The sequence below is a fragment of the Ornithorhynchus anatinus genome, chromosome 9 (genome assembly GCF_004115215.2).
Source record: "Ornithorhynchus anatinus isolate Pmale09 chromosome 9, mOrnAna1.pri.v4, whole genome shotgun sequence".
NCBI lineage: Eukaryota > Metazoa > Chordata > Mammalia > Monotremata > Ornithorhynchidae > Ornithorhynchus > Ornithorhynchus anatinus.
In genome coordinates, this window is record NC_041736.1 from 41,035,132 (window position 1) to 41,061,500 (window position 26,369).

At 54.9% G+C, this 26,369-nt stretch overlaps 1 protein-coding gene across 7 annotated transcripts in view; it reads left to right on the forward strand.

The window, feature by feature from the left end:
* OTOF (otoferlin) overlaps positions 1 to 26,369 on the forward strand; it is a 79,149-nt gene that overhangs the window by 47,016 nt on the left and 5,764 nt on the right. For 4 of the 7 annotated variants that reach the window (XM_039913187.1, XM_039913185.1, XM_039913186.1 and 1 more), the window contains 30 exons: positions 2,886 to 2,948; positions 3,341 to 3,425; positions 8,247 to 8,406; positions 9,094 to 9,280; positions 9,991 to 10,177; positions 10,754 to 10,977; positions 12,603 to 12,711; positions 12,987 to 13,164; positions 13,426 to 13,546; positions 14,102 to 14,202; positions 14,520 to 14,610; positions 15,294 to 15,410; positions 16,052 to 16,204; positions 16,938 to 17,127; positions 17,792 to 17,916; positions 18,126 to 18,260; positions 19,259 to 19,420; positions 19,931 to 20,050; positions 20,272 to 20,433; positions 20,551 to 20,713; positions 21,074 to 21,204; positions 21,941 to 21,970; positions 22,523 to 22,654; positions 22,779 to 22,845; positions 23,778 to 23,914; positions 24,368 to 24,502; positions 24,664 to 24,801; positions 24,936 to 25,063; positions 25,152 to 25,322; positions 25,735 to 25,895. In XM_039913187.1, the coding sequence (XP_039769121.1) occupies positions 2,886 to 2,948; positions 3,341 to 3,425; positions 8,247 to 8,406; positions 9,094 to 9,280; positions 9,991 to 10,177; positions 10,754 to 10,977; positions 12,603 to 12,711; positions 12,987 to 13,164; positions 13,426 to 13,546; positions 14,102 to 14,202; positions 14,520 to 14,610; positions 15,294 to 15,410; positions 16,052 to 16,204; positions 16,938 to 17,127; positions 17,792 to 17,916; positions 18,126 to 18,260; positions 19,259 to 19,420; positions 19,931 to 20,050; positions 20,272 to 20,433; positions 20,551 to 20,713; positions 21,074 to 21,204; positions 21,941 to 21,970; positions 22,523 to 22,654; positions 22,779 to 22,845; positions 23,778 to 23,914; positions 24,368 to 24,502; positions 24,664 to 24,801; positions 24,936 to 25,063; positions 25,152 to 25,322; positions 25,735 to 25,895 (4,063 nt within the window). The remainder of the gene's footprint in view (positions 1 to 2,885; positions 2,949 to 3,340; positions 3,426 to 8,246; positions 8,407 to 9,093; positions 9,281 to 9,990; positions 10,178 to 10,753; positions 10,978 to 12,602; positions 12,712 to 12,986; positions 13,165 to 13,425; positions 13,547 to 14,101; positions 14,203 to 14,519; positions 14,611 to 15,293; positions 15,411 to 16,051; positions 16,205 to 16,937; positions 17,128 to 17,791; positions 17,917 to 18,125; positions 18,261 to 19,258; positions 19,421 to 19,930; positions 20,051 to 20,271; positions 20,434 to 20,550; positions 20,714 to 21,073; positions 21,205 to 21,940; positions 21,971 to 22,522; positions 22,655 to 22,778; positions 22,846 to 23,777; positions 23,915 to 24,367; positions 24,503 to 24,663; positions 24,802 to 24,935; positions 25,064 to 25,151; positions 25,323 to 25,734; positions 25,896 to 26,369) is intronic. The other 3 variants (XM_029071923.2, XM_039913189.1, XM_039913188.1) reach the window with 1 other exon arrangement.

Here is a 26,369-nt window from a genome sequence, read left to right on the forward strand (position 1 = left end):
GCAGGAGCTGGCCCAAAACCACAGGCCACCCGGCATGAGCTCTTCCCTTCTTGTGTTCTAATGGTTAGACCACAGGCCTGGATGTCAGAAGGACCTGGGTTTTAATGCCAGCTCTGCCGCTTGTCTGTTGTGTGACCCTGGGCAAGTCACTTCATTTCTCTGCACCTCAGTCACCTCATCTGTAAAAGGGTGATTAATACTTAGCACAGTGCCTGACAAATAGTTAAGCGCTTAATACCATAAAAAACAAGCAGAAAACCTTGATCCCAGGAGAGGCTCACTGAGTGGAGAGGGCTTTATCGAGTCCAAGTCAGGGTTCGGGTTGTCCCCAGCTGAGAGGCAGCACTACAATTAGGAGGGACAGAAGCTCTAGCAAAACCCTCCCCAACCATCAGTCAACAGCAAACCCGGAGCCAGAGTCAGGATGACCTTCCCAGCCAGGCTGCAAGGTCTTTCTCCGGAGCTGAGATCCCATCGGCTGCTCCCAACCTAGAAATATATCTTTTGGAACTAAATCAAATGTGCTTTTCTTTGGGGTAGAGGAGCTCCGCGGCCCGCTCTTCTTCACTTTCCTCTCCCAACCCTCAAACCAAGCTCCCCGCGAGGCAGCCAGAAAGGAGAAAGTCTGTTCCAGTGCTGTTCCCTGCTGGTGGAGAGCAGAACCGTTCGGTTTCCTGCCTGAGAAGCCTTTGGCCGGGCCGACCCTGCCGCTCAGTCACTCATCCCCAGGCCTTTGAAATCACTCTTTCAGTACTGCCCACTAGACAGCCAGAGTGAATTATATATGAGCAAATTTGAATAGCCATTCAAGGCAGCCCTGAATTGGGTTAGTCTTCAATTGCCAAAGTGCCTCTTTTTTCTTATGATTGGTTATGAGAAATAGCACAGTCATGGATCAGGGGTAGCTGTTGAGCACTTACTATGTGCAGAGCACTGTACTAAGCGCAGGAGAGAGTACAATATAGTTAGTAGACATGATCTCTGTCACTCCATGTTACCTAATTTAGGTCTGTTTGGGGTTGATGGTAGTGGCCTGTTGTAGAGGAGAAAATCCTGGAGCCCGCATTGGTAAATTGTAAAGTTGCAGGACCCTCAAGTATCAAGGTGCATCTGCCTCAGGCTCCCAGTTTCTGTATTTTCCTCCAAAATGCCTAGAGAGGATTTTGTCCCTCCATCAATTAGCCTTCTTTGGCCAGACTATTCATTATCCGTCTCTCCATCCCATAATGCCTCCCTGAACTTGAAGGTACCATTGATGTCAGCACTAGAAGAGATGGGCTTCTGTTCCATAGGAAGAGCATTTCCATTAGACTCAAGGAAGGGCTTCCTGTGACAGGCTCCACTAGGGATCGGAAATTTTTTTTCCCTAGAGATGTTGAAGAGGAGATGCTGTAAGCCGGAGATGGGCTAGGTGCAGTCTGGCCTAGGATGTGGGGGCAGTCAAAAAGGGAAGAGATAATGGGATTTGAGATTTGATGCCATCTACATATTGATTAATATTTTTATTATTAGTATTTTAATGCTTGTTAAGTGCTGACTCTGTGTATTACACTGTTCTAAGCACTGGGATAGGCACAGATTAATCAGGTTGTACACAGTCCCCATCCCATGTGGGGCTCACAATCTAAATAGAAGGGAGAAAGATTTAATTCCCATTTTATGGTTGAGGAAACTGAGGCACAGAGAAGTTAAGTGACTTGTCCAAAGTCACACAGCAGGCAAGTGACGGAGCTGGAATTAGAGCCCAGGTCCTTTGACTCCCAGACTCTGAGCTCTCCCCACTAGGCCACGCTGCTTCTCACATTCAGGTCTTCACTCGAGCAGACCACACAGGTCTCCTGTCTCCGGATGCTTTGTGCTGTCAGCTGATCCTGCAGAGAATCCCGTCCACCTTCCCTGCTTCTCTCATCTTTGCCTCCCCAACGGTAGTGACCTATCAGAGGTTTCCTGGGGCATCCCTCCTCCTCCCCGCAAGCACCCAGGAAACAAAGGATGAGAAACCCTAAAATCAGCGCAGTCATTCACAGTCACCACCCCAGGGCAGACTCTGTCTTACCCGCGCTCGCACCTTCTTGCACAAAATTCTCTCTTCTAGGACTCAGTTGCACTCTCCATATGAGCCAAGTCCCCCCTGGGAATGCCTCTTCCACCAGAGTTGCCCAGTTCTCTGGATATTGGCTGATCCCAGGGGTCTCTGGAGCCAACAGGCCCAACCTTCTTCCCATGCCCCACAGAACTCTAGCGCTTAGTACAGTGCTGTGCACACAGTAAGCGCTCAATAAATGTGATAGAATGAACCCTAGTAAAAAAGTCAGGCCAACCAGTCACACATACAAAAGGTCCTATTGCCCTCTTCATCTCGCCTCGCCTCTTGTCATTAGGGTGGTAGCCTTAGGAGGCGGGCTCATCTGTTTATTTCTTAATGCCTCTACCTGCTGCATCTCTCTGTGTATCTCTGTCTTTGGCATACCTTTCTCTCCCTCTCTGTCTATATTTCTCGCCGAGTCTCTGCTCCTCTGCAGTTCTTACTGTGAGTCACGTCTTGCTTACGTTTTTGTGCCTCTCTGTACACCCAGCACATTTGAGTCTCATCTGTGCACTTTGGTGTTCTCGTGCCTTCAGGTATCCCGGCTCTCTTCTCCTGCTATCGGCCTAGGCCTAGTCACGTGGCCTTGGGGCTCTTTCACATCGGGGGATCCTACCAGGGAGGGGAAATAATCTTTCCACCAGTTCAGGGGAGATGGCAGGGGCTCTTCCCAACTTGTCAAGTCATCCCCCGGGGCGCAGAAAGGCATTACCAGGAGGAAGGGGCTGGGCACCGCTTCTCCGAGCGGACCGCCTTGACTGCCCGGTGACACGCAGGCCTGGGTCCTTCGCCCCCGCAGTGCTTCGTCTTCGACTTCCACGTCTCTCCCGACGTCATGTTCGACAAGATCATCAAGCTGTCGGTGAGTGATGGCCTTGCCTTATGGGGGTGGGGGCCGAAGGAGCAAAAAGAGGGCAAGAGGCTCTGGGCCAGAAGGGCTTGGGAGCAGAGGCTGAGACCGAGCTGCTGTGAGTGCTCCATCCCTGTTCTGCCGATGCCCCTGCTGCCTCTCTCCTGCCCCAGAGCCCATCCCACCTCCCCCAGCCCTGGAAACCTTCTCACCATCCTCTCGCATCCAGCCTTGCCCCTTAGCCAACAGATAGAGCGTGATTGAGGCAGAACTCCCAAAGGCTCCCATAGGGTCAAGGTTGGAAGTTTCCCTATCCCAGTGTGAACCCCGATCCCACCCAACCTCTGCGGGCGGCCCGGCCCCCACGTCCAGCCTGACAGGAGGCTGCCGCTTCTGCCCGGAAGGTGATTCACTCCAAGAACCTCCTACGCAGTGGCACCCTCGTGGGATCCTTCAAAATGGATGTAGGAACCGTGTACACGCAGCCTGGTGAGTAATCGTGTCCACCCAGCCCGGTGAGAAACTCTGTACGTCCAGCCCGGTAAGTTACCATAAGTACCCAGTCATGTACCTACTCGCGTGTATCAATCTGGTGATACAGCGTGGTAAGTAACCTTGTACAAGCAGCCTAGAATCATGAGTGCGCTGTGTACACAATCCAGTGAATAACGGTAAACGTGGCTTAATGATTAACCATGTTCAGTCAGTTGTATTTATTTATTGAGTACTTGCTATGTGCAGAGCACTGTACTCAGTGCTTGGGAGAGTACAGTATAACAAGAAACAGAGACATTCCCTGCCCACAATGGGTTTACAGTCTATTCAACTGCATAAACACATTCACTCTGCTTGAAGCACAGTTTGAGGAGTAAAAGTGTAATTAATCGTAATAATAATCGAGGCATCTGTTAAGTGCTTAGTATGTACCAGGCACCACTGTATTAAGAGCTGGGATAGATACAGGATAATTGGGTCGGACACAGTCCCTGTCCCACATGGGGCTCACAATCCTAATCCCCGTTTTACAGATTAGGTAACTGAGGCACAGAGAAGTGAAGTCTGAGGCACAGAGAAGTGTTGCCAGAGGTCACATAGCAGGAAAGTGGTGAAGCTGGGATTAGAACCCAGGTCCTCTGACTCCCAAACCTGTGCTCTTTTCACTAGGCCACGCTGCTTCTCAAACAGCATGTGCACACAGCCTGTTGGTAACAGCTGTGTCATGCGTATAACCACGCAATTCAGTAAGTAAATCAAGCTTAGTTGAGAACAGGGATTGCAATAACAGAATTTTCACAATAAAGTGGAAAAGACTCCCCTAACGCTCACCCAATGGCAGACTCAGCCATGGCTTACCAGGTGGGTGAGGGCACAGTGATACCTGCTTTCCTTCTGTTGAGGATGTAGCAATATCCTATTCTCTGCCTGTAGACGACATCCGTTCTCCCGAACCTGTGTCTCGCAATACTTGCCCCTGAGCTTGGGAGGAGTGAAGGAGAGTGTGGATGGCTCAGCACAAGCCCATCGCCACTACAGGAAGTTCTTGGACTTGCTCAGTTATTGGATCCCTAAAGCTGGGTCTTAGGGGGAAATGCTGTAAATCAGGACCGATTTTCTCAAAAGGGACAATTTTATAGGTGCGGTGGTTCCTGAACCAAGTTCGGGTACCCTATTTTTACCCAAAATTACCCGGGATTCTGTTCTCACTCAAAGATGAATAAGGACTTGGTAGTGTCAATATTGCTAGTGATTTGATGTGATTGATATTGATGTGATAGTAATAGGAAAAATACAAAAAATGTAAAAAAAATGGTTCCTAAAAAGAATTGTGCAATGTTGTACTTGCACAGTCCTTACCTACAAATCCCCTAAAACATAGAGAAACTTGCAAAACTCTTGATTTTTTTTAAAAGGAATTAATGGGGTGCTTGATTGGGTTAAGGTTGCTTGGGTGATTTTCACAGGAGTTTTGAGGTGATTTGAAAGGACTTTTTGATGTTTTCTCGGGAGTCTTGGTTGTTTTTCATGGAGATCTGTTTGCATTTATCAGGGTTCCATGATAGAGGCACAGTCCTTGGCAGGACTCTGTGTGGGATTTTGCAGATTTTACCACTTTGGGGAGTAAGAAAGTGGTTGGGGAGCAGAAAGAGAAGCCGGGGAGGCTGTCCAGAGCAGCTGAGTTTACCCATTAAACAAGCTCGTTAAGGGCATTCTCTTTTAGGTGTCTCTACCACAACTGAAGGGTCTCACTCTTCTGAGCCCCCTCCCTGGCTTTCTCCCAAGGGTTGGGACCAGAGTTCCCCACTGCACGGAGAAGGGCGTGTTGCAGGGCGAGGAGTGTGTTCTGGCGTTGGGGGCATAGAGGGAGGGGAAGCAGCTGTACTCTGGCTTGGAAATGGCAGGAGTTGAAACCCTGGGAGGAATCTGTCCCCGCCCCAGGAGACAAAGCCACTCGCCCCCATCCCCCAGGCCCAACCTAAGCGGATGACAGGAGAGGCAGGGAGAGGCTGCACGACGACCCCCACGGCTACTATGGAGCCGATGGGGCTGTTCCTGCCAGCGGCGATGGAGAAGCAGTGTGACCTAATGGATAGAGTCAGAAGGACCAGGGTTCTAATTCTGGCTCTGCCTCTTGTCTGCAGTGTGGCCTTGGGAAAATCACTTAACTTCTCTGTGCCTCAGCTACCTTATCTGTAAAATGGGGATTAAGACTGAATCCCACAGGGTCCAGCCTAATTACCTTGTATCTTCCCCAGCGGTTAGAACATTGCCTGCACATAATAAGCATTTAACAAATACCATAGAAAAGGGGGGGGGGGCACAGAGTGAGCCCCGCGGCTGCCGCAGTCACTAACACCACCCAGTCCGGGCCCTCTGCCTTAGCGGCCCCGCGGGAGATCAGCAAGAGTGACATTAAGCAGAAGGGCAGACGATGGGCAAGGAGGGAAAATGAGAAGCGTAAGCATGGAGGGCTAGGGAATTCCTACCTTAGAAGCCTGGTGTCTTCAAGATGGATGTGTAGATGCCATTTATTCGAACTCAGAGGACCTCACATATTGCAAAGACAATTCAAGCATGCATTCTGCTGACGGTGGGATGTTCCTTGCCCCCCTCCACCACTGGTGCTTGAGCAGTGAGCTCCAAAATGGCAGGGGCCACACTGCCTTTTCGTGGACAAACTGAGTCAGTGTGCAAGAGATTCTCTCTCCAAGGCACTTGCACTTCTGGGTGGCAGTTTCACCATCAGCAGCATAGCCTACAAACCAAAGGACAACTCACATGAACATGTAAGTACAAACTGTTAACTATCCCTGACCGTAGATCCCAGTCAATGTGTTTACCCTCCCCAGTGAAAAAGCATGCGCATGAAGGTAGTAAATAGTACCACATTACACCCAGGAGTAGGTATCAGGAAGCAGCGTGGCTCAGTGGAAAGAGCCTGGGATTTGGAGTCAGAGGTCATGAGTTCGACTCCCGTCTCTGCCACTTGTCAGCTGTGTGACTTTGGGCAAGTCACTTCACTTCTCTGTGCCTTAGTTACCTCATCTGTAAAATGGGGATTAACTGTGAGCCTCACTTGGGACAACCTGATTACCCTGTATCTACCCCAGCGCTTAGAACAGTGCTCTGCACATAGTAAGCGTTTAACAAATACCAACATTATTATTTGAATGTGGACAGATCATTGGGGATCGACAGCTGAGTGGGACTAAAAAGAGAGACGATGCATAACAAACAGTTCTTTCCACTTCCATTTATGTAGCTGCAGCTGCTTGTTGGAATTCATAGTTTCCAGTAATGCCAAACTCTCCCCACTCCCTCTGCTGTTTTCAAAAGACTGGTGTTTCTATTGCTTTCCCTTTACTACATAAGGTGAAAAGTTTAGAGAACCATTGATGCACAGTATAGAGTCATCAGACAGTCCCTACAACTCTTAAAGTTTTGAGAACAGAGACAACTGTCTAATTGCAAGTCCCTCACTTGAAATCTGTCACTCCAGAAGGGAGTGTGGTTGGCCTCTTTCTCTAAAAGCTGCCCTTCAACAGAAAGCTTTTCACCCCGGGTAGTGACCTGAATTCCATATCTGGACAAGTCACATGCAACTATGTTGTTCTTTCCGGGTAATTATCATTTGCAGCAAACTGGTGGGCCCGCTGGGTTGAAGTAAGGCTCGTCTGGAGCATCATTTCCACCTTTTCTCCCAGGAAGTGAGGATTCTGGTCCTAATTAACGCCACTCAAATTCTCAGAGTGTTAGCTGCCTCTTTGGGGTCAGGCAACCAAACTTCTGGACCACCTTCCTGCAGAGAACTTTGGGGAATCCTATTGACAGGAGGATATGAGCTTGAGTTGTTTTGCTAGTGGCTTATGGCATGCTCTTTCTGATGGCTTCTCTTGGGAAGTGGAAGGCATAGCATTAAAAGGCAGCTCTTGCAGGAAGGATACAGTTCAGGGAGCTGCCTCTCTTTAGCCTTTGAGCTGTCCCTCCTACAAAAGACAGCTGGTGTGCCCCCCTCCACACAGTGAACTGTGGGTGTGTGGGATAACTGATTTGCTACCCAACCCATTTGAGTCTCTGTTATTTGCCAGAAACAAGGATATTTGGTCCGTGTAAGTACAGGAAGTAGATTTGTACGAGCTATAAAATGGCCCAGGGTAATAATGCAAATTGAATCCTGGACACTAATCATAGTTCACATATTAACCAAGCATTCTCTTTACCTTGGCTGGCTTGGGGGCAAGCTCCTATTGCTCCTTCTGCTAAGCTCCTATTGCTCCTTCTGCTCAAGGTTGAGGTGCAAGCATATCAGAGCAATTAGATGGTAATTCGCATCAGTTCACTTCACTTTAACACAACTTCCCACTGTTCATCTTCCCCAGAGTCACAGGACTATCCTGACCCAGGGAGTCTAAAGTGAGAAAGTAACTGTGGACACGATCTGAGGAGTGCACGGGTATTCAGAATAGAGAGAGTAGCCCTGTGTGTGGCCGTGAGGAACCAGCTGAGTGACCATGTTCCCGTAGCCTAGTTGGTAGCTAGGCACCCACCCAGCTCCAAGCTCACTCCACCTGAGATTTGGTTTAGAGGCAGGAATGGTTTTGGTCCCTGGCCTGGGTGTGTGTGAGTGTCTGGGGGAGGAGGAAGGGGATGGAGGTTGTCAAGAGAGCAAGAATCCCCCAGTTTTCTGCAGGGTCTGGCATGGGACCATCCCCGTAGGTGGGATGGAACTTGGCCCATTGGCCACGGCAGAGCTGGCCGATGTTTTTTGGGGGGGAGAGGAAGTGGTGCCAACCCTTCCCACCTTCTCTGCAGAGCACCAGTTTCACCACAGATGGGCAATCCTGTCCGACCCGGATGACATCTCGGCTGGGCTGAAGGGTTATGTCAAGTGCGACATTGCCGTCGTGGGCAAGGGAGACAACATCAAGACCCCTCACAAGGCCAATGAAACTGATGATGATGACATTGAGGGGTAAGGGCTCCAGTTTTATTCCATCCACCCAGAGCTCCCAATACCTGATCCGTTCCTAACTCACCTCTCCTCGGTTCCCTGCCTCCTCTTGGGGCTACCTTCTCTGAATCTGGGGAAGTTTTCTCCTCATGCAGGGCCCAGGCCTGCCCCTGAGCATCTGAAATAATAATAATAATAGTAATAATAATATTTAAGGCCTGAATGCCATTTCTCCCCTATGGCCCGTCTGGAATTTAGTTCCTCATTTTCTGCTTCAAGGTACCGTGTGAAAGAGAGGAATTCATTTGGGAGAGTCTCCCTCCCTGTAGGCCCCAGTCTTCCGCGACCGCCTCCTTTTAACTCCAAGCCTCAGTTACATTTAAATTTGTGGGCGGTAGGAGGGAAAGAGAGAAGTCTCGAGGCCTTGCAAATAATTTGATACCTCGCTCCCTCTCGCCGTGTTCCTTAGGTTAAGGACGGAGCAGAGATGGGAATAAGGGAAAATGATTAGCACTGGCAACCATTTGGGACCCGGGTCCGGGAACATTGTGTAATCTGGTGGTGAGAGCGGGGTCTTGGAGACCCGACGTTTGAATTCTGGGTCCAAGAGACAGAAAAGAGTTGGAATGGGTAAGGACACCTGGTTTGAGAAAAGATGGGGATCCCCTCATGGCCATCCATATTCATGTGAGCTTCATGTGCCCACAGGAACTTGCTGCTACCAGATGGGGTTCCCCCCGAGCGCCAGTGGGCACGCTTCTATGTGAAGATCTACCGGGCTGAGGGGCTACCACGCATGAACACGAGTCTGATGGCCAATGTGAAGAAGGCATTCATTGGGGAGAACAAGGACCTCGTCGACCCCTACGTCCAAGTCCTCTTTGCTGGACAGAAGGTACGGGGGCAATGACTGAGGGTGAAATCAGTCAGAAGGGTGAGAGGGGAAAGTAGGGGCTGGGGGGCCGTTCTGTGGGTTCCGGGGCTGGATTTAACAGGGAAGGACAGGAGCCGGGGCCCCTGCAATTGAGCACTTTAAAGTGCCCGCAGCTCGTTGGGGTGAGAATCAGAAAGGATAGAGTGATTGGATAGAGGGCTAGGAGTAGAGGTATGAGAAGCAGAGTGGCCTCATGGAAATAGGACGATTCTGTTGACCTGGGTTCTTATCCCAGTTCTGCTATCTGTTTGTTGTGTGACCTTGGGCAAGTCACATAACTGCTCTGTGCTTCAGTTTCTTCATCTGTAAAATGGGAATTAAATACCTGTTCTTCCTCCTACTTAGACCGTGAGCCCCTTGTGGGACAGGGACCATATCTGACCTGATTGTCTTGTATCAACCCCAGTGCTTACCGTAGAGTAAGCGCTTAACAAATACCACAGCTGATACCGTTATTATTAAAAAAGCCAGAGCCTTGGGGAAGGGAATATCTGAGAGGTGAAAACCAAGAAATCAAGGAAGACGGCAGCTTCGAGGAAAGGGAGAACAGATGAATGAAATCTCTTGAGAGAGAATAAACGCTTAGGGGAAGGGGGATATCCAGAGTGGAGAACGGTCTCTCTGGCGGCCTCCCTCCCTCCCCCGTGACCAACTAACTCCCTTCCGCACAGGGCAAGACTTCCGTTCAGAAGAGCAGCTACGAACCAATGTGGAACGAACAGATTGTGTTCACGGACCTGTTCCCCCCGCTCTGCAAGCGCATGAAGGTGCAGATCCGGGATTCAGACAAAGTCAACGACGTGGCCATTGGCACCCACTTCATCGACTTGCGCAAGATCTCCAACGATGGAGACAAGGGTGAGTGGCCTGGAGGCCGTCTCCCCGCTGGGGGAGAGAGGAGCCGAGCCACATGGGCAGTGGGGCCTACGTGTTTGAGACGGCAGGGTTGTCTCTTCAGGCTATGTGGCTGTGGCAGTAGCCCCACGTCCTTTAAAACAAAAAGAAGCCCAGCCGCACGGTGGCCGGTTCAGAGACGTAGGTGTCCGCAGCCCCCCAACCCCCCCAATTCATTTGTCCGGCTAGGACAAGGAGCCCTAGGTGGTGTGAATCGGGAGCACACGAAAAGGGATCAGGTGTTACTACTAACCACGCTAGGTGCCGATTAGACATCGGGAATCACCAGTAAAATAGGCCACACCTGGGCTGGGAAGATCAGTAGAGGAATGAAATTTTGAAAAGAGCGACCCTATCCCTGCAGAGCAGTTTTGGGGGTGTTTTTTTTTTCCCCCCGAGGACCAACAGTATTAGGTATTGATGAGCATCAGCGGTACGTAGTTAACATCTCCTGTATGCAGACTGTAATCTGTTCCTTACATTGTCCTTTTCTCCCCTGCTTCTTACGGCATCTCCCCCATCCCCTTTTTCACCCTGCAGGCTACCTGCCCACACTGGGCCCAGCCTGGGTGAATATGTATGGCTCCACCAGGAACTACTCTCTCCTGGATGAGCACCAAGATCTGAATGAGGGTCTGGGAGAGGGCGTCTCCTTCCGAGCACGCCTGCTGTTGGGCCTGGCCGTGGAGATCCTGGACACCTCGAACCCCGAACTCACCAGCTCCACGGAGGTGCAGGTGGAGCAAGCCACGCCTGTTGCTGACGTGAGTCTGGCCCTCGGCCGTGCGCAGCCGGGGACCTAAAGCCATCTACCCACCCCTTCCCATGCCCCTGTCTGTCATGATCCCCCTGATGTGAAACCCGGCCTCGGGCAAGTCACTTCACTTCTCTGGGCCTCGGTCACTTCATCTGTAAAATGGGGATTGAGACTGCGAGCCCTGTGTGGGATAGGGATTCTGTCCAACCCAATTAACTTGTATCCACCCCAGCGCTTAGTACTGTGGCTGACATAGTAAATGCTTAAAAAAAACCCACCTTTTTTTTTAAAAAGGGGTGGTGAGGGAGCTTCATGGCCATCTGCTATACCTGCTGTTATGTTCTGTGGCACTTTGTAGGTCCAGAAAAGCCCCTTCCTGTAGCTTGGGAAGGTTCCTTCTGGTTTCCCCCACAAATGACCCCCTCCCAAGCTTCTCTCCTGAGAGGATCCTAGGGCGAAAACCTGGAGATCTCACAGTGCCACCCCCTTACGAGAAGACTCTAGACAGACCTCGTAGGTGACCATTCCGTGGCCCCTGCTCATACAATGCTTGCTTTTCAAACAGAGGCTGTTTAGCCCCTGAGACTTCAGTTTGCCTAATCAGGGCTGTGGCTGGGAGCAGAGACCCTTGGGTGTGAGTTCCATCTCAGTCAATCAGATTTAGGGAGCACTTACTGTTTGCAGAGCACTGTACCGGGAGTTTGGGAGAGTGCAATATAACAGAGTTGGTAGACGTTCTCTGTGTACAATAAGACAGACTAGAGGGGGAGACAGATATTAATATACATAAATTACAGATCTGTACATAAGTCCTGGTGAATAAAGCGAGCAAATCCAAGTGCATGGGTGGCGCAGAAGGGAGTGGGAGAAAGAGGAAATGAGGGCTCAGTCGGGGAAGGCCTTTCGGAGGAGATAAGCTTTTAATAACGTTTAAGGTGGGGCAAGTGATCGTCTGTCAGATATGAAGAGGGAGGGCATTTAGGCCAGAGGCAGGATTTGGGTGAGAGGTCGGCAGGAAGATCCAGGTACGGTGAATAGGTTGGCATTAGAGGAGCCAAGTGTGCGGGCTGGGTTGTAGTAGGAGAGCAGTGAGGTAAGGTAGGAGGGGGCAAGGTGACTGACTGGTTTAAAGCCGATGGTAAGGAGTTTCTATTTGATGCGGAGGTGGATGGGCAACCACTGGAGGTTCTTGAGGAGTGGGAAAACGTGGACTGAACAGTTTCGTAGAAAAATAATCCAGGCAGCAGAGTGAAGTATGGACTAGAGTGGGGACAGACAGGAGGCAAGGAGGTCAGCAAGGAGGCTGATATGGTAATCAAGGCGGGATAGGGTAAATGCTTGGATTAGCGTGGGAAGTTAGGATGGAGAGGAAAGGGTGGATTTTAGCGATGCTTTGACCCCCCTTTTCTGTACCTGTTTCCCCTTGAGTGTCTGGGGGAGAGGTCCTGGCCCTGAGGACTTAGATCTCCAGGCTTGGAGATCAAGGGGAGCCCCCAGGACTCCCGATGCCTAGACTTTGTCAAAGGCTGACACCCCAGTTTAAAAACCTTGTCCAATTCACATGGGGAGGCCAAGGGAGGGGCCCTGCCCGCCCAGCCTGGGACTAAGGGTCCGCCTCTCTGCCTTCCTCAGAGCTGCACAGGGAAGATGGAGGAATTCTTCCTTTTCGGTGCTTTCCTGGAGGCCTCCATGATCGACCGGAAAAACGGGGACAAACCCATCAACTTTGAGGTTACCATAGGTCGGTGTCGTGTGGGGTCACAGACTCCAAACTTCCCATCCCAAGGGTCTCACCCCGAGCCACTCGATGCGACCTCTTCCCTTTCCTCCCCTCTTCCCCGGCACCACAGGCTTCTGCCGGGAAAATGAGCACTCATTGGGAGGGCTGGGATCCCAGAGGAGTTTAGCAGGGAGATGGGATGACTCCCTAGCAGGATCCCCACGGATCTGGAGTTTAGATTAGGGGATCGTAGGCAGGGGATGTTCAGGGCCTCATGTCTCCCCTGCCGCTCCTAGGAAACTACGGGAACCAGGTGGACGGGCTGTCCAGGCCACCGCGCCGGAAGAAGAAGGAAGGCGGGGAAGAGGAGGAGGTGGAGCTAATCCAGAACTCCAGTGAGGATGAGGTGGATGAGGAAAGGGACCTGGTGTCTGTCTCCTCCTCACCCCCGATGCGTCCCCAGATCACAGACAGGTAGAGCCTGGAGGTGCTGGCCACCTAGGGGGCTGGACTGGAGAAGGGGTGGAAAGGCTTAGACTCTCCTGCCACTGGGCGGAGGACTCTCAGCCTCTGCTTCCCCAAATTCCTGGCTACGGGATGACTCGGTTCCCCAGTCTCTTGCTGCTGCTATTCCAAGAGGCCTCCTTTCTCCTTCCCTGCCTCCCTTTGCCCATTTCTTTCTCTCTCATCTCTCAACATGCTTCCCGTCTTACGTTCTCACTCCACCTCACCCAGGAACTACTTCCACCTGCCCTACCTGGAGCGCAAGCCCTGCATCTACATCAAGAGCTGGTGGCAGGACCAGCGGCGGCGCCTCTACAATGCCAACATTATAGACCACGTTGCCGACAAGCTGGTCAGCGTCTTAGAGCAAAGAAGCCGCTGGAGGGGCGGGGGGGCGAGAGGAGTTATTCCCTGGCTCTTGGCCGTTTCTCATTCTCTAGTCCCCATGCAAGGATGGAAGGGGAGGCTGCTTGGGCAGGACCAACGGTATCCCCCTTGGGTGGGGGGTGGTCTGAGTCTGTTCTGGGATCTTAGGAGGTGGTAGGAAATGGAGGGGAGGCTTTGTGAGGAGGCTACCGGGGGTTGCGTCAGGTAGACTCCTGGAAGGACGTGGCCGAAGTTTGTTGAAGAGCGTGAATGGGATCGGGGACATAGCGGGCGGGGAACTTCACGGCAGAAAGGTCGCTGGGCAGAATGGCAGGGACGCTGAGGGCATGGCATGGGGGTGGTTGGGCCTGGCCGATAGGGGGAGATGGGGTTGAAAGGGAGGAGGCTCCCTGGGGTGTCGAAACCAGCATCCTGGTTCCGGCTCAATCCCCTCCCTGCTTTCCTGTGCGGTGAAGGTTAGCGTGGGCGAAGATGGATGGGGATGGTCTTTGTCTTCCTATCTCCTGTCCCCTGCTCCCAGGAGGAAGGCTTAAATGACGTCCAGGAGATGATCAAGACGGAGAAGTCCTACCCCGAGCGCCGACTCCGGGGAGTCTTGGAAGAGCTCGGCTGCGGCTGCTTGTAAGACGCGGCGGGGTGCGGCCGGCCGGCGGGGGGATTCCAGGGCAGGAGAGGGACAGGCTGTCGGAGCTGAGGGAGGGGGTGGACGGGTGCAGCGGACAGGCCGGGAGTGGTGCCTTGCGGCTGTGCAGCGGGAGATGGAGAGGGCAGCGGGGATAACCGAGCAGCCAGCAGCACGCTTTGGATGCCTCGGGATGCGGAGATGCTCTAATTCCCTAATGGGCTGTGCCCTAGAACGGCTCTCCTCGGCCCGCTAGGGTCCAGGGTCTCTCACCAACCGGGAGACGCCCCCGGCCCACTGGCTCTCTCCCCCACAGCCGTTTTGTCTCGCTTGCCAACAAGGACCAGAACCAATCGTCCCGCACGCGACTCGACAGGGAACGGCTCAAGTCCTGCGTGAGGGAGCTGGTGAGGGCCACGTGGCAGGGGCCGGGGGAGGGAGATCTGTCGGAGGGGAAGGGGACAGGAGGTGGTAGGACAGAAAACTGTCGCAGAGAGAGAGAGAGAGGAGGGGTGGTTGGGACACAGCTTGGACAGAAAACCATCGCAGAGAAGTTGAGAGAGGAGGGGTGGTTGGGACACAGCTTGAAGGTGCCAGGCCCTAGGTTGGGGGTGAACAGGAGCAGCCTGCCTCAGGGAGATCACAACTGGTTCTGTCAGGGAGGACTAAGAGGCCCAGAATTGTTTTTTTAAGATATTTATTAAGCACTTACTATGTGCTTAATACACTGTACAAAGCGCTGGGATAGATACAAGCTAATCAGGGACTCACAGTCTTAACCCTCCATTTTACAGATGAGGTAACTGAGGCACAGAGAAGTGAAGTGACGTGTTCAAGGTCTCACAGCAGACACGTGGCAGAGCCGGAATTAGAACCCATGTCCTGGGACTCCCAGGCCCTTGCTCTTCCACTAGGCCACACTGCTTTACAATGGAGCCTCTGGCTTGCCCCGGGCCTTTCCCCCCACCCTCCCCAGGCTCATTTCCTTTGGTCCTTTGCACTCCTCCATACTCCTTCGGGCCTTCCCAGACCCACAGGGTCTTGGGGTTGGGGGTGACCCTGGCAGAGCGTGGGGTGTTCCCTCCTGCAGGAGAGCATGGGGCAGCAGGCGAAGTCACTGCGGGCTCAGGTGAAGCGTCACACTGTGCGGGACAAGCTGAAACTCGGGCAGAACTTCCTGCAGAAGCTGCGCTTCCTGGCAGATGAGGTAAGGGAAACGGGGTGTTGGAGGAGGGGATGGTGCAAGTTAGCGATCTTGCTTCGTAGAGAATGTAAAATCATATGGCCCACTCGCCTTCCTCAACCTCTGGTTGGAGCTCAGCCTGGGGTGAGGGGCAGGGGTCGAGCCAGGGCAGACCTGGGAGAATCTATTTGGAGCAGCTCTGGCAGGTTAGTCTGAGCCTGGCTTGGCCCCCCGGTCCAAAGAATTCCAACAAGGGCGGGTCAGTCCCAGATCACGGATGCCCTCGCAGAGTCATATCTCTGGGTCAGTCCTGGAACGGACTCCCAGCTCTGGGCCCCACCCTCAAGCCAGCCCCGCTCCGGACCGCCCTTCCGAGGCCGGGAGAGGGGAGCCGGTGTCGGGCAGACGGCCATTTGCCCGTCGCAGGACCTTCCGCAACCTACATGGAAGACGCCGCTTCCCTAAGGCCTTTTGGTCACTCCTTATCGCAGATTTGCAAGGGCGGACCTGGCTCCCACCAGGTACACAACTCATCCGAGATCCTTCACCTTCCCCAGTCCCCAGGGATCTTCAACTCTCCTCCCTGAGCTCTGCCCAGCCCAGCCTTCTTCGGGCCTGCTCCCCCTTCCCCGTCCCCGGCTCTGCCCCTTCTGTTCTTCCCCCAGCCGCAGCACAGCATCCCTGACATCTTCATCTGGATGATGAGTAACAACAAACGCATTGCCTATGCCCGGGTCCCCTCCAAGGATGTGCTGTACTCCATCGTGGAGGAAGAAGCCGGCAAGGACTGCGCTAAAGTCAAGACCCTCTTCCTCAAGGTGCTGGGGCCCGGGAGGTAGTGGCCGTGTGAGCTCCAGGGGGTGGGAAATGTTGGGGGTCGTCGGTCAGCCCTATCTCTTACACACCGAGGTCCCTTCCGAGCAATCCCCAGGGGCCTGGCAGGTCAGGCTCTGGCTCTAGCAGGAAGTAACAAGAGGTCGTGGCTCAGTGGCAAGAGCCCGGGCTTGGGAGTCAGAGATCATGGGTTCGAATGCCGGCTCTGCCACTTGTCAGCTGTGCGACTGTGGGCAAGTCACTTAACCCCTCTGTGCCTCAGTTCCCTCATCTGTAAAATGGGGGTTAAGACTGTGAGCCTCACGAGGGACAACCTGATGACCCTGTATCTACCCCAGCGCTTAGAACAGTGCTCTGCACGTAGTAAGCGCTTAACAAATACCGACATTATTATTAGTGCCGAGGGTAACCGTCCTTTAAGGCAGGGAATGAGGAGGAGGCCTCTCGGGAAGGCGAGGCGGGAGGCAGCAGGGTGATATTAGAAGGAAGAAAAGGGCGTGGGGGAAAGGGAGTGATGGATGGGAGAGGCTGTCGGGGTGCTGACCGTGACTCCATTCTTACTCCCAGCTCAGCTGGGTTTTAACATTGACAGTGTAGGAGTCCTGCACCCCACGGGGAGCCCGAGGGACGAGCCAAGCTGCTAGGCAGAGTGGAGGGAGTGGTGATCCAGGTGGCCCCCTGGTCACCCCCTCCCCCTGGTTTCCTTCCCCCCGCCAGTTGCCAGGCAAGCGTGGCTTTGGCTCAGCCGGCTGGACCGTGCAGGCCAAGCTAGAGCTCTACCTCTGGCTGAGCCTCAATAAGCAGCGCAAGGACTTCCTGTGCGGCTTACCCTGTGGTTTCGAGGAGACTAAGGCGGCCCAGGGCCTGGGCCTGCAGTCCTTCCCTCCCATCAGCCTCTGCTACACCAGTGAGTTTGAACTTAGCCTCCGCTACAGCCGTCCCGTGGTTCCCACGGCCCAGCACCGCCCACCCGGGCTTCTCACAGCCTCCCCAGGCTGGCTGTCCTCCCCTCAGCGCGGGGGGCCGGTCCCCGCCCGGTTGCCCGGCCACTCGGCGTCTCCTGGGCATTGTTGCCTTGACTCACGTAGGGGGGGGGGGGTCTTTGAGAGAGATGAGGGGACCCCCGGCGAGCCCGATGGGAAGAGTAGAGTGCCCTGCACATAGTAAGCTCCCAATAAGCGCTCCAGGCGGTGTCGCCTAGTGGATGGAGCCCGGGTCTGGAAGTCAAAAGGACCTAGGCTGTAATTCCGGTTCCACCACTGGTCTGCTGTGTGACCTTGGGCAGGCCACCTAACTTCTCCGTGCCTCAGTGACCTCATCTGTAAAATGGAGCCTCATGGGGGATGTGGACTATGTCCAACCAGAGTAACTTGTGTCTACCCCGGTGCTTAGTACGGTGCCTGGCTCATAGTAAGCGCTCAACAATATTTTGGTTTTTTTTTGAATTGGCATGGTGATGCCATTAAACAGTAAATAAATTAATACATACCATTGATGACAAAGGGAGAGGTGTGCCCAGGATCCCAGCAAGCCTGGCACCTTGAGGTCTCAACCCTGTTCTCCTTTTCCAGAGAAGCAGGTGTTCCAGCTCCGGGCCCACATGTACCAGGCCCGGAGCCTCTTTGCAGCCGACAGCAGTGGCCTCTCTGACCCCTTCGCCCGCGTCTTCTTCATCACCCAAAGCCAGTGCACCGAGGTGAGCTCATCCAGGGGGTTCTCTCTCAGTCTCTCCAACGGACCCCTCCGCCACGGGCGAACCACACCGAGGCCTGGATTAGTACGACCCCTCCCCGTGTAGTGGGTGGGTAAAGAATGGGGGTGTTGGGGGCTGATGTTAACAAAACCCCAACTACAGGAAAACCCCCAATGTCAAGTGGTTCCCCTCCCCATCGTTGCTTTGCCCAGGTGCTGAATGAGACCCTGTGTCCCACCTGGGACCAGATGCTGGTGTTTGACAACCTGGAGCTGTACGGAGAGGCCCATGAGCTGCGGGATGACCCCCCCATCATAGTCATCGAGATCTACGACCAGGACACCATGGTACTTGCCAGGGAAACCACGCCACCCCGGCTTGGTCTTCCTGAAGCACTTGCGGGGAGCTCGGCGGTTTCACCACACCCACCTTGAGAAGCAGCGTGGCTCAGTGGAAAGAGCCCGGGCTTGGGAGTCAGAGGTCATGGGTTCAAATCCCCGCTCTGCCACTCAGCTGTGTGACTGTGGGCAAGTCACTTCACTTCTCTGTGCCTGTTACCTCATCTGTAAAATGGGGATTAAGACTGTGAGCCTCATGTGAGACAACCTGATGACCCTGTATCTACCCCAGCGCTTAGAACAGTGCTCTGCACATAGTAAGTGCTTAACAAATACCAACATCATCATTGTTACCTCCGGGTCTTAGGAGTTTCATTTCCAACTCAAATCCCTACCCAATACTTAAGGTAACTTCCATTGCACAGTCTAGTTAGGGCACCCAGGCCCTTTCAGAGGCAAACTCTAGGAGCAAATGAGAATGGAGAAGGTGCTCCTCACAGCTTTATCTGTGAGCAGTGGTGACGTTTCACACCCCACAACTGCAACCTGAAGCTGTGGGGTGGGGGGGGGTGGGGGGGCAGTTTCTGCACCGCTGATTGTCCCAGCCTATGTACCTACCTGCCCCAGCCCTGTCCCCTGTGCACGATAATCTAAACAATTCCCTCTGCACTCACCCTGTCAGAGGCCTGTCGCCCGGCATTCAGCCCCCACCCCAGGAAGCTAGCCTTACAGTCCCCATCGCTTGGCCTGCCTTCGGGGCTTCCCCAGCTCTAGAAAAACGGAGGGGCTGTGACTAGTCAGCATCTCATGGCCGCTTCCTCCCCTCCAGAAACATTTGGGGCAGTAGGCTGAGCTACCACCCCCATTTCTCAGCGCTTCCTCCGGGGTCTGACCCAGTCCCTGGGGGTGGGATGGGGAGAGGTGGTCAGGGGAAAGAGAGAAGGGGTGACTGGTCCCTGGTGGTCGAGGGGTGGATCTCGACTCCCTTCTTTCTTCTTCCGTCACAGGGCAAGGCAGACTTCATGGGCCGGACCTTCGCTAAGCCTTTGGTAAAGATGGCGGACGAGGAGTACCGCCCACCCCGCTTCCCTCCCCAGCTTGAGTATTACCAGATCTACCGCGGTAACGCCACGGCCGGAGACCTGCTGGCCGCCTTTGAGCTGCTCCAGGTGAGGGGGGGCCCAGGGTGAGAGAAGGAAGAGAGATGGGGAGCTCTGAAGAGAGGTTTGGGAAGCTGAAGCGGGAGAGGAGTGTGAAGCGGTACCAGGGGGAGGGGCCCAGGGCAGGCAGTGGCCCGGCTAAATGGGGAAGAGGCACCGGGAGGGGGCCGGATCAAGCCAGATATGGAAAGGTCCCTAGTGTCGGATCTGGGGAGGGGAGAGGCAGCATGGCGTAGCGGGAAGAGCACGGGAGTCGGAGCCGGGTGAACCCGATTCTAGCCCCGGTTCTGGCACCGACCTGCTGTGTGACCCGGGGCAAATCACTTAACCACTCGGCCTCAATTTTCTCATCTGTAAAACGGGAAGACTGTGAGCCCCACGTCAGCACTTAGAGCGTAATCAAGTGCTCAATACCATGATTATCGGTGCCGGGGAGGGAAACCTGTCCGAAGGGAAAGGATGGGGTTCTCGGGATGGTGAGAGAGGTCGTTTCTGAACATCCCTTATGTCCACGCCCAGATCGGGCCCGCGGGGAAAGCAGACCTGCCCCCCGTCGACGGGCCCACGGACGTGGACCGCGGCCCCATCATGCCCGTTCCCCTCGGCATCCGGCCCGTGCTCAGCAAATACCGTATCGAGGTAACGTCGACCCCCGATCCGAACCTCTTCCGAAAACCCCCAACACCTCCTAAACCTCGCAGCCTCCCTGCTCCGCCCCAGCTCTCCAGCCAGCCCAAGGCAAGACCCCGCCTGCGGCTGACTGACCTTCCCGCTGGCTCCGGCTCAGCTGCTTTATCCACTCCCCGCATCCGCTGCCGAGCCAGCCGGGGTCCCGTCTTTTCTCCCCTGCCTTTCCCCAGGTGCTGTTCTGGGGCCTGCGGGACCTGAAGCGGGTGAATCTGGCCCAGGTGGACCGGCCCCGCGTGGACATTGAGTGTGCCGGCCGGGGGGTGCAGTCCTCCCTGATCCACAACTACAAGAAGAACCCCAACTTCAGCACCCTCGTCAAGTGGTTTGAAGTGGTGAGTGGGGGATCGGGGGCTGGGCACGGCCGCCAGAAGCTGGGGACCGGCACCCCTTCCTCCAGGATATGAGCCCTCCCTCTACCGACACACAACACACCAACTCCCCGCCCTCAGGACCTCCCGGAGAATGAACTGCTCCACCCGCCTCTGAACATCCGGGTAGTGGACTGTCGCGCCTTCGGCCGTTACACCCTGGTGGGCTCCCATGCCGTCAGCTCTCTGCGCCGCTTCATCTACCGCCCTCCTGACCGGTCCACCCCCACCTGGAGCGGCACAGGTACCGGACCCCCTGGGTCCTCGGGTCCCGGGAGGGCCGCCTCCACCCCCACCCCAGGAAACCCCAGGCCCGGCACCGCGGGAGGGAGATTGGAGGCGATGGGAGTAACTCCCGGGTTGGCCCCCAGCTCACCGGTTACCTCGGGTAAGGCCGCTCTCCTCTCTGAGCTCTGTTTTCCCTCTGAAGTTGAACGGGGAGGACTTCCTTGCCCCTCTAGCTCTCCTCTCGGCTCCCCGTCACCCACCTGCTTTTATTCCCGCCGCTCGTCTCTTTTTCCCTCCAGAGCCGCCAGTTTCTCTCTTCTCCCGCCTTCACTCCTGCTGCTCCTCCTTCTGTCTTGGTCTGTGTGTGTCTGTCCAGTTAGACTACTCAGGGGGCGCCGGGTGCCGCCCAACGGGGGCCCCTGCTCTTACCCCACAGGGGAGATTGTGATCAACACGGAGCCGGAGGTGCCGGTCAAGAAACTAGAAACCATGGTCAAACTGGACGCGGTAAGGTCCTCGGGTGCGGCTTGCCGTGGGTGTTGTGTGTGTCTCATTCTGCGATCGTTGTGAAAACCACCCTGCTAGTGTCGGCCTTCCAGTGAGCCTGTTGATTCTTTCCTAGTGATTTTTGAGATCAGCGAGCCCTGGAACTGCTCTGGTCTCCCCAGGGGTCTCACGTCTGTGTTAACCTGGAACTATCTGGGGCCCCGTAGTAAGCCGGAGAGAGCAGGAACGCCCTGGAGGTGAAAGAGCGTCTTTAATTGGGTGTCCCCGCGATCAAGGCCTCTAATAATAGAGAGAACAGGAGCACGAGGGAGAATCCCAGACTAAGACAAAGTCATCGCCACGGTAGTAGGTGGTAGTAGGGGTATGGGAGCGGCCCCTAAGTGCCCAGTGCTGTTTTGTGTTCTTGGGAAAATAAAATAGCAAAAGCAGATGATGCATTCCCTCCCTCCGAGGAATTTAAACTCTAACGGGGGAGAGTCTAGTATCGAAGAAGATCACATGAGCCTTCTTGGTAAGAGGTTATCTAGGAACTCTTGTAGAATTGCCACACGCTGAACAGCCATCCGATTATTAAGTTAATGTTAAAAACATGGGTGCGTGTGTGTGTGTGTGACTGCTGTCTCCATAATATCTGTGCCCAACCTCCTCCTCTCCCGCCTCCTCGTGTCTGTACTGCGCCCTTCCTCCACCTCGGCTCTATCCCACGGGGCTAACTTTGACTTTGTCTCCCTCCTAGAGTTCGGATGCTGTGGTCAAGATAGATGTGGTGAGTCTGAAAACCGGGACACTGGTTAAGGGGTTAGGGTGGGATCAGGACCTGGGAGTGCTAAACAGAGAAGCAGCGTGGCTCAGTGGAAAGAGCCCGGGCTTGGGAGCCAGAGGTCATGGGTTCGTATCCCAGCTCCGCCACTAGTCAGCTGTGTGACTGTGGGCGAGTCACTTCACTTCTCTGGGCCTCAGTTCCCTCATCTGTAAAAATGGGAATTAAGACTGTGAGCCTCATGTGGGACAACCTGATGACCCGTATCTACCCCAGTGCTTAGAACAGTGCTCTGCACATAGTAAGCGCTTAACAAATACCAACATTATTATCATCATTATTATTATTAAACCCCATGGCTGAGAGGGGTGTCCCGCCCTTCACTAATATGGGAACCCTATCTGCTGCCTCAGGAACTTAGAATCTCTGACCCCAGGGAAGAGGGTGTGACTGAGGGAGGCTGGTTTATCCCTTGGGCTAAGGGAGTGGGATGACCGTGGGGGAAGAAGGTGAAACCCCAAAGTCCCACCAGCCCTATCTTTCTTCTACCACCTCTAGACGGAGGAGGAGAAGGAGAAGAAGAAAAAGAAGAAGAAGGGGTCAGGCGAAGAGCAAGAGGAAGAGGAGACAGATGAGAGCATGCTGGACTGGTGGTCAAAGTATTTCGCTTCCATCGACACCATGAAGGAGGTAAGAGACTTTACAGAAAGACTGACGGAGGCCGCTGGGATGGGCCACAGGCTGAGCGAGGCTGCTGAGGGCACTCGGGAGAGCCTCCAGGTCCCTCCCGCTCAGCGGCACCTTTTCCTGGCAGCAACTGCGGCAGCAGGAGGCAGCAGCAGCTGAGGCCGAAGACAAAGAGGAGACAGATGTAGCTGAGGGTGAGGTCCCTGCCCCTAAACCATGTGCGGAGCCCAGTATCAGACACTTGGAATAGTACAAGAGAGGTAGAGACACGATCCATGCCCACAAGAAGATTACAGTCTAACAGGGCGGACACAGGATATTGCTTTCTAATATCTGTAAATTAGGAAATAGACTATGTAAGCCAATACCGTACAGAAATGCAACAGGAGGTTGTGGATGCCCAAGTGCTGAGGTTACGGGAGGCTGAACACTGAGGAGAAGAAAAACCTGATCAGGGGAAGTTTTTTCGGGGAGGTGGGGTTGCCAGAAGAGATCTGAAGATGGAGAGAGGGTCTGGTGGATCGGAAACAGGACAGAGTCCAGGGTAGGAAGAAGGGCATTAGCCTGGGGGCAGGACAGTCGGGAAGAAGGAAGAGCGAGAAGGTGACCCTAGGAAGAATGGAGGGTATGAGCTGGGGTGCGGTAGGACAGTTGAGTGGAGTGAGCTGATGGACTGCCTAAAGTTAACAGTGAGGAGTTTGATTCAGAGACAAATGGGTTACCACTGAAGATTTTTGATGGAGAGATGTGTGCAACATGACGTTTTAGAAAGATGATCTGACCAGCAGAGTGAGATGGGAAGAAACGAGAAACAGGGAGTCCAGGGAGGAGGCTGATATAGTAATTGAGCTGGGATAGGATGAGCAACCGGACTGGGTGGGGAAAGAGAAAGGTGTTCCTTTGGAAGAGAAGAAAGAGCAGGTCTGGAAAATGTTGTGGGGGGAAAAAGAATGTGAGAGTTGAATGAGAACAAGGAGTCCAGGAGAGTATCATGGCTGTGGGCTTTGGAGACAGAGAGGGTGGGAAAGTTTGGAGAAGGAAGGTTGGGGGGGAGAGCAGTTCTCTGCACCATATTCCTACTGACACTTCCCCACCCACAGCCTGACCATTTATTCTTTTCTGCCAGGTTCCAAGGGTCATATGAAAGGGAAGGAGAAGGCCAAGGCCCTCAAGGAAGACAAGAAGAAAAAGGGGCAGAACCAGGGCCCTGGGCAGGGGTCTGAGCCCCTGGAGAAGAAGAAGCCCAAAATTGATGAACTTAAGGTAAGGGGTAGGGCGGGGGCAGCAAAATCGGTGGAACGGGGAGATGGCGGAAAAATTCCTAGAGCTGTGGGGCCTGGGTGGGACTTGATGGGGAGAAGGAGACCTACCTGTGTGGCTGTCAAAAGGGCACATCCTCTCCAGAGTCAGCTGCGTGTCGGGGGCAGCTGCTAGCCATGCCAGGGGGTGGGGTCTGACCGCTCCAACAGGTCTTGAGGCCGGGGCCAGCTTCAGACTCTGGTCATCCCCTTTCGTTCCATATGCTGCCACAACCATGGAAGTCGAGCCGAACCCCCGCACCTACCTCAAGTGATTCTCCGTGGGGCCTCCCACCCCCTTTTCGCACTCCCCTCCAAAGTCCCCATTCAGAGGCACGGCAGAGGCCGGGCGCTTTCGAGTTTACAGCGGCCGCCTTCCTCGCGCCCTCGCCGAAGCGGCGGCCCTGTTGTGCCCCAGGTGTACCCTAAGGAGCTGGAATCGGACTTCGACAACTTTGAAGACTGGCTGCACACTTTCAACCTACTGCGGGGCAAAATCGGGGACGACGAAGACAGCTCCACCGAAGAAGAACGCATCGTGGGCAGGTTCAAGGTCAGGGGCCCGGGGCCCGCCTATCTCCCTGCCCCCGGCCTAGTCCCGCGTTGCTACTCTTCCCCTCCCACCCTCTGTCCATCCTGCCCCTAGTCCTTGTCCTAGTCCTTGGGCCTCTTGCCCGGGCTCCGGCCAGAGTCTGCTTTCTTTCCCCCGCCCAGGGTTCCCTGTGCGTGTACAAGGTGCCCCTCCCCGAAGAGGTGTCCCGGGAAGCCAGCTACGACCCCACCTACGGCATGTTCCAGGGCATCCCGAGCAACGACCCCATCAACGTGCTGGTCCGGGTGTACGTGGTCCGGGTGAGTCTGGGCCTCCGCCGTGGCGGCCTCTGCGCCAGAGGGAGGCTGAGGCTGAGGGTCCCAGAGGTCCTGGGGAGGGAGAGAGGTGGAGGGAGGGAGCAGAGCTTAAGCAGCGCCCCGTCGGCCCCCGCCAGGCCACGGACCTGCACCCCGCAGACATCAACGGGAAAGCCGACCCCTACATCGCCATCCGGCTGGGCAAGACGGACATCCGAGACAAAGAGAACTACATCTCCAAGCAGCTAAACCCCGTCTTTGGGAAGTAAGGCCTCGGCCCTCTTTCCGGCAGCTCGGCGTCGCTGCCCCCGGCCCTGACTGACCCGCCCCCGTCCTTCTGCCTCCCCTCGCAGGTCCTTTGACATCGAGGCCTCCTTCCCCATGGAGTCCATGCTGACCGTGGCCGTGTACGACTGGGACCTGGTGGGCACGGACGACCTCATTGGGGAGACCAAGATCGACCTGGAGAACCGCTACTACAGCAAGCACCGGGCCACTTGCGGCATCGCCCAGACCTACTCCATGTGGGCTGCCGGGAGGGCGGGGTGGGGAGGGCTACTGGACCAGGAGAGGAGCTGGGGGGTTGGAGCGGCTCAGCCCCAGACCCGGCTTTTCAAACCTTAGGGTTTTTTTTTTAAATGGGGCATTTGGGCTACCCCAGCTAAGAACCGCCCCACTCTCTCTCACTGGCCTTGAGCCCCCATGGTCTCTTGGGGGAGCTGATGATTCCGTAGTCTCTCTCGGGGAGAAGGGACGTGGTGGGAAACTCCAGCGACGGAGCTGGGTGCAGGGGCAGGCATCTGGGCACAGCGGAGCAGACGGCCCTCGGTACCCCGGCCACGGGGGACGGTGCCGGTCTCGGACCTGGACACCCAGAATCTTTCCGGCCCTGCTCCGGCTCCGGGCTCACAGAGCCAATGTGCGTCTCCTCCGCAGCCACGGTTACAACATCTGGAGGGACCCCCTGAAGCCATCCCAGATCCTGTCCCGGCTCTGCAAGGAAGGCAAGGTGGATGGGCCGCACTTCGGCCCCCCGGGCCGTGTCAAGGTGGCCAACCGTGTGTTCACCGGTCCTGCCGAAATCGAGGACGAAAACGGTACCTGGGGCAGGGCTGGCGGGAGAGATTGCAGGTGGCTGACCCTACCTCAATCCTCATCTGGGGAGGTGGGAGTCTGGTCCGCTGAGTTGGAAGAGGATGGGGCAGAGCCCCGGGCGGGGAGGCAACCGGGTAGCCGTGAAGCCCGTCCTGAGGAGAGAGAGGCCGAGATCAACACTCTCACCCAGGGAAACAGGTGGGGGAGAGGTCACGACCTCCTTCCCTCGAGCCCTAGCCTATAACCCCACTCCCCAGGAAGGTGGGGGGGGGGGAGGTCACAAAGACACTTGGAGCAGAGTCCCCTGCTCTCTTGCCTCTGGTAGGAAGGGAGGCAAGGAGTGTGAGGGGGGCCTCTGTCACCTGCTGAAAAAGTACCGCATCCAGCCCTCCCTGCCAACTTAGAGAAGGGCAAGAGTGCCTCCTTCTGCTTCCGAGACACCTTCCGATAGTCTCAGCAACTCCCCTGCTCCTTAC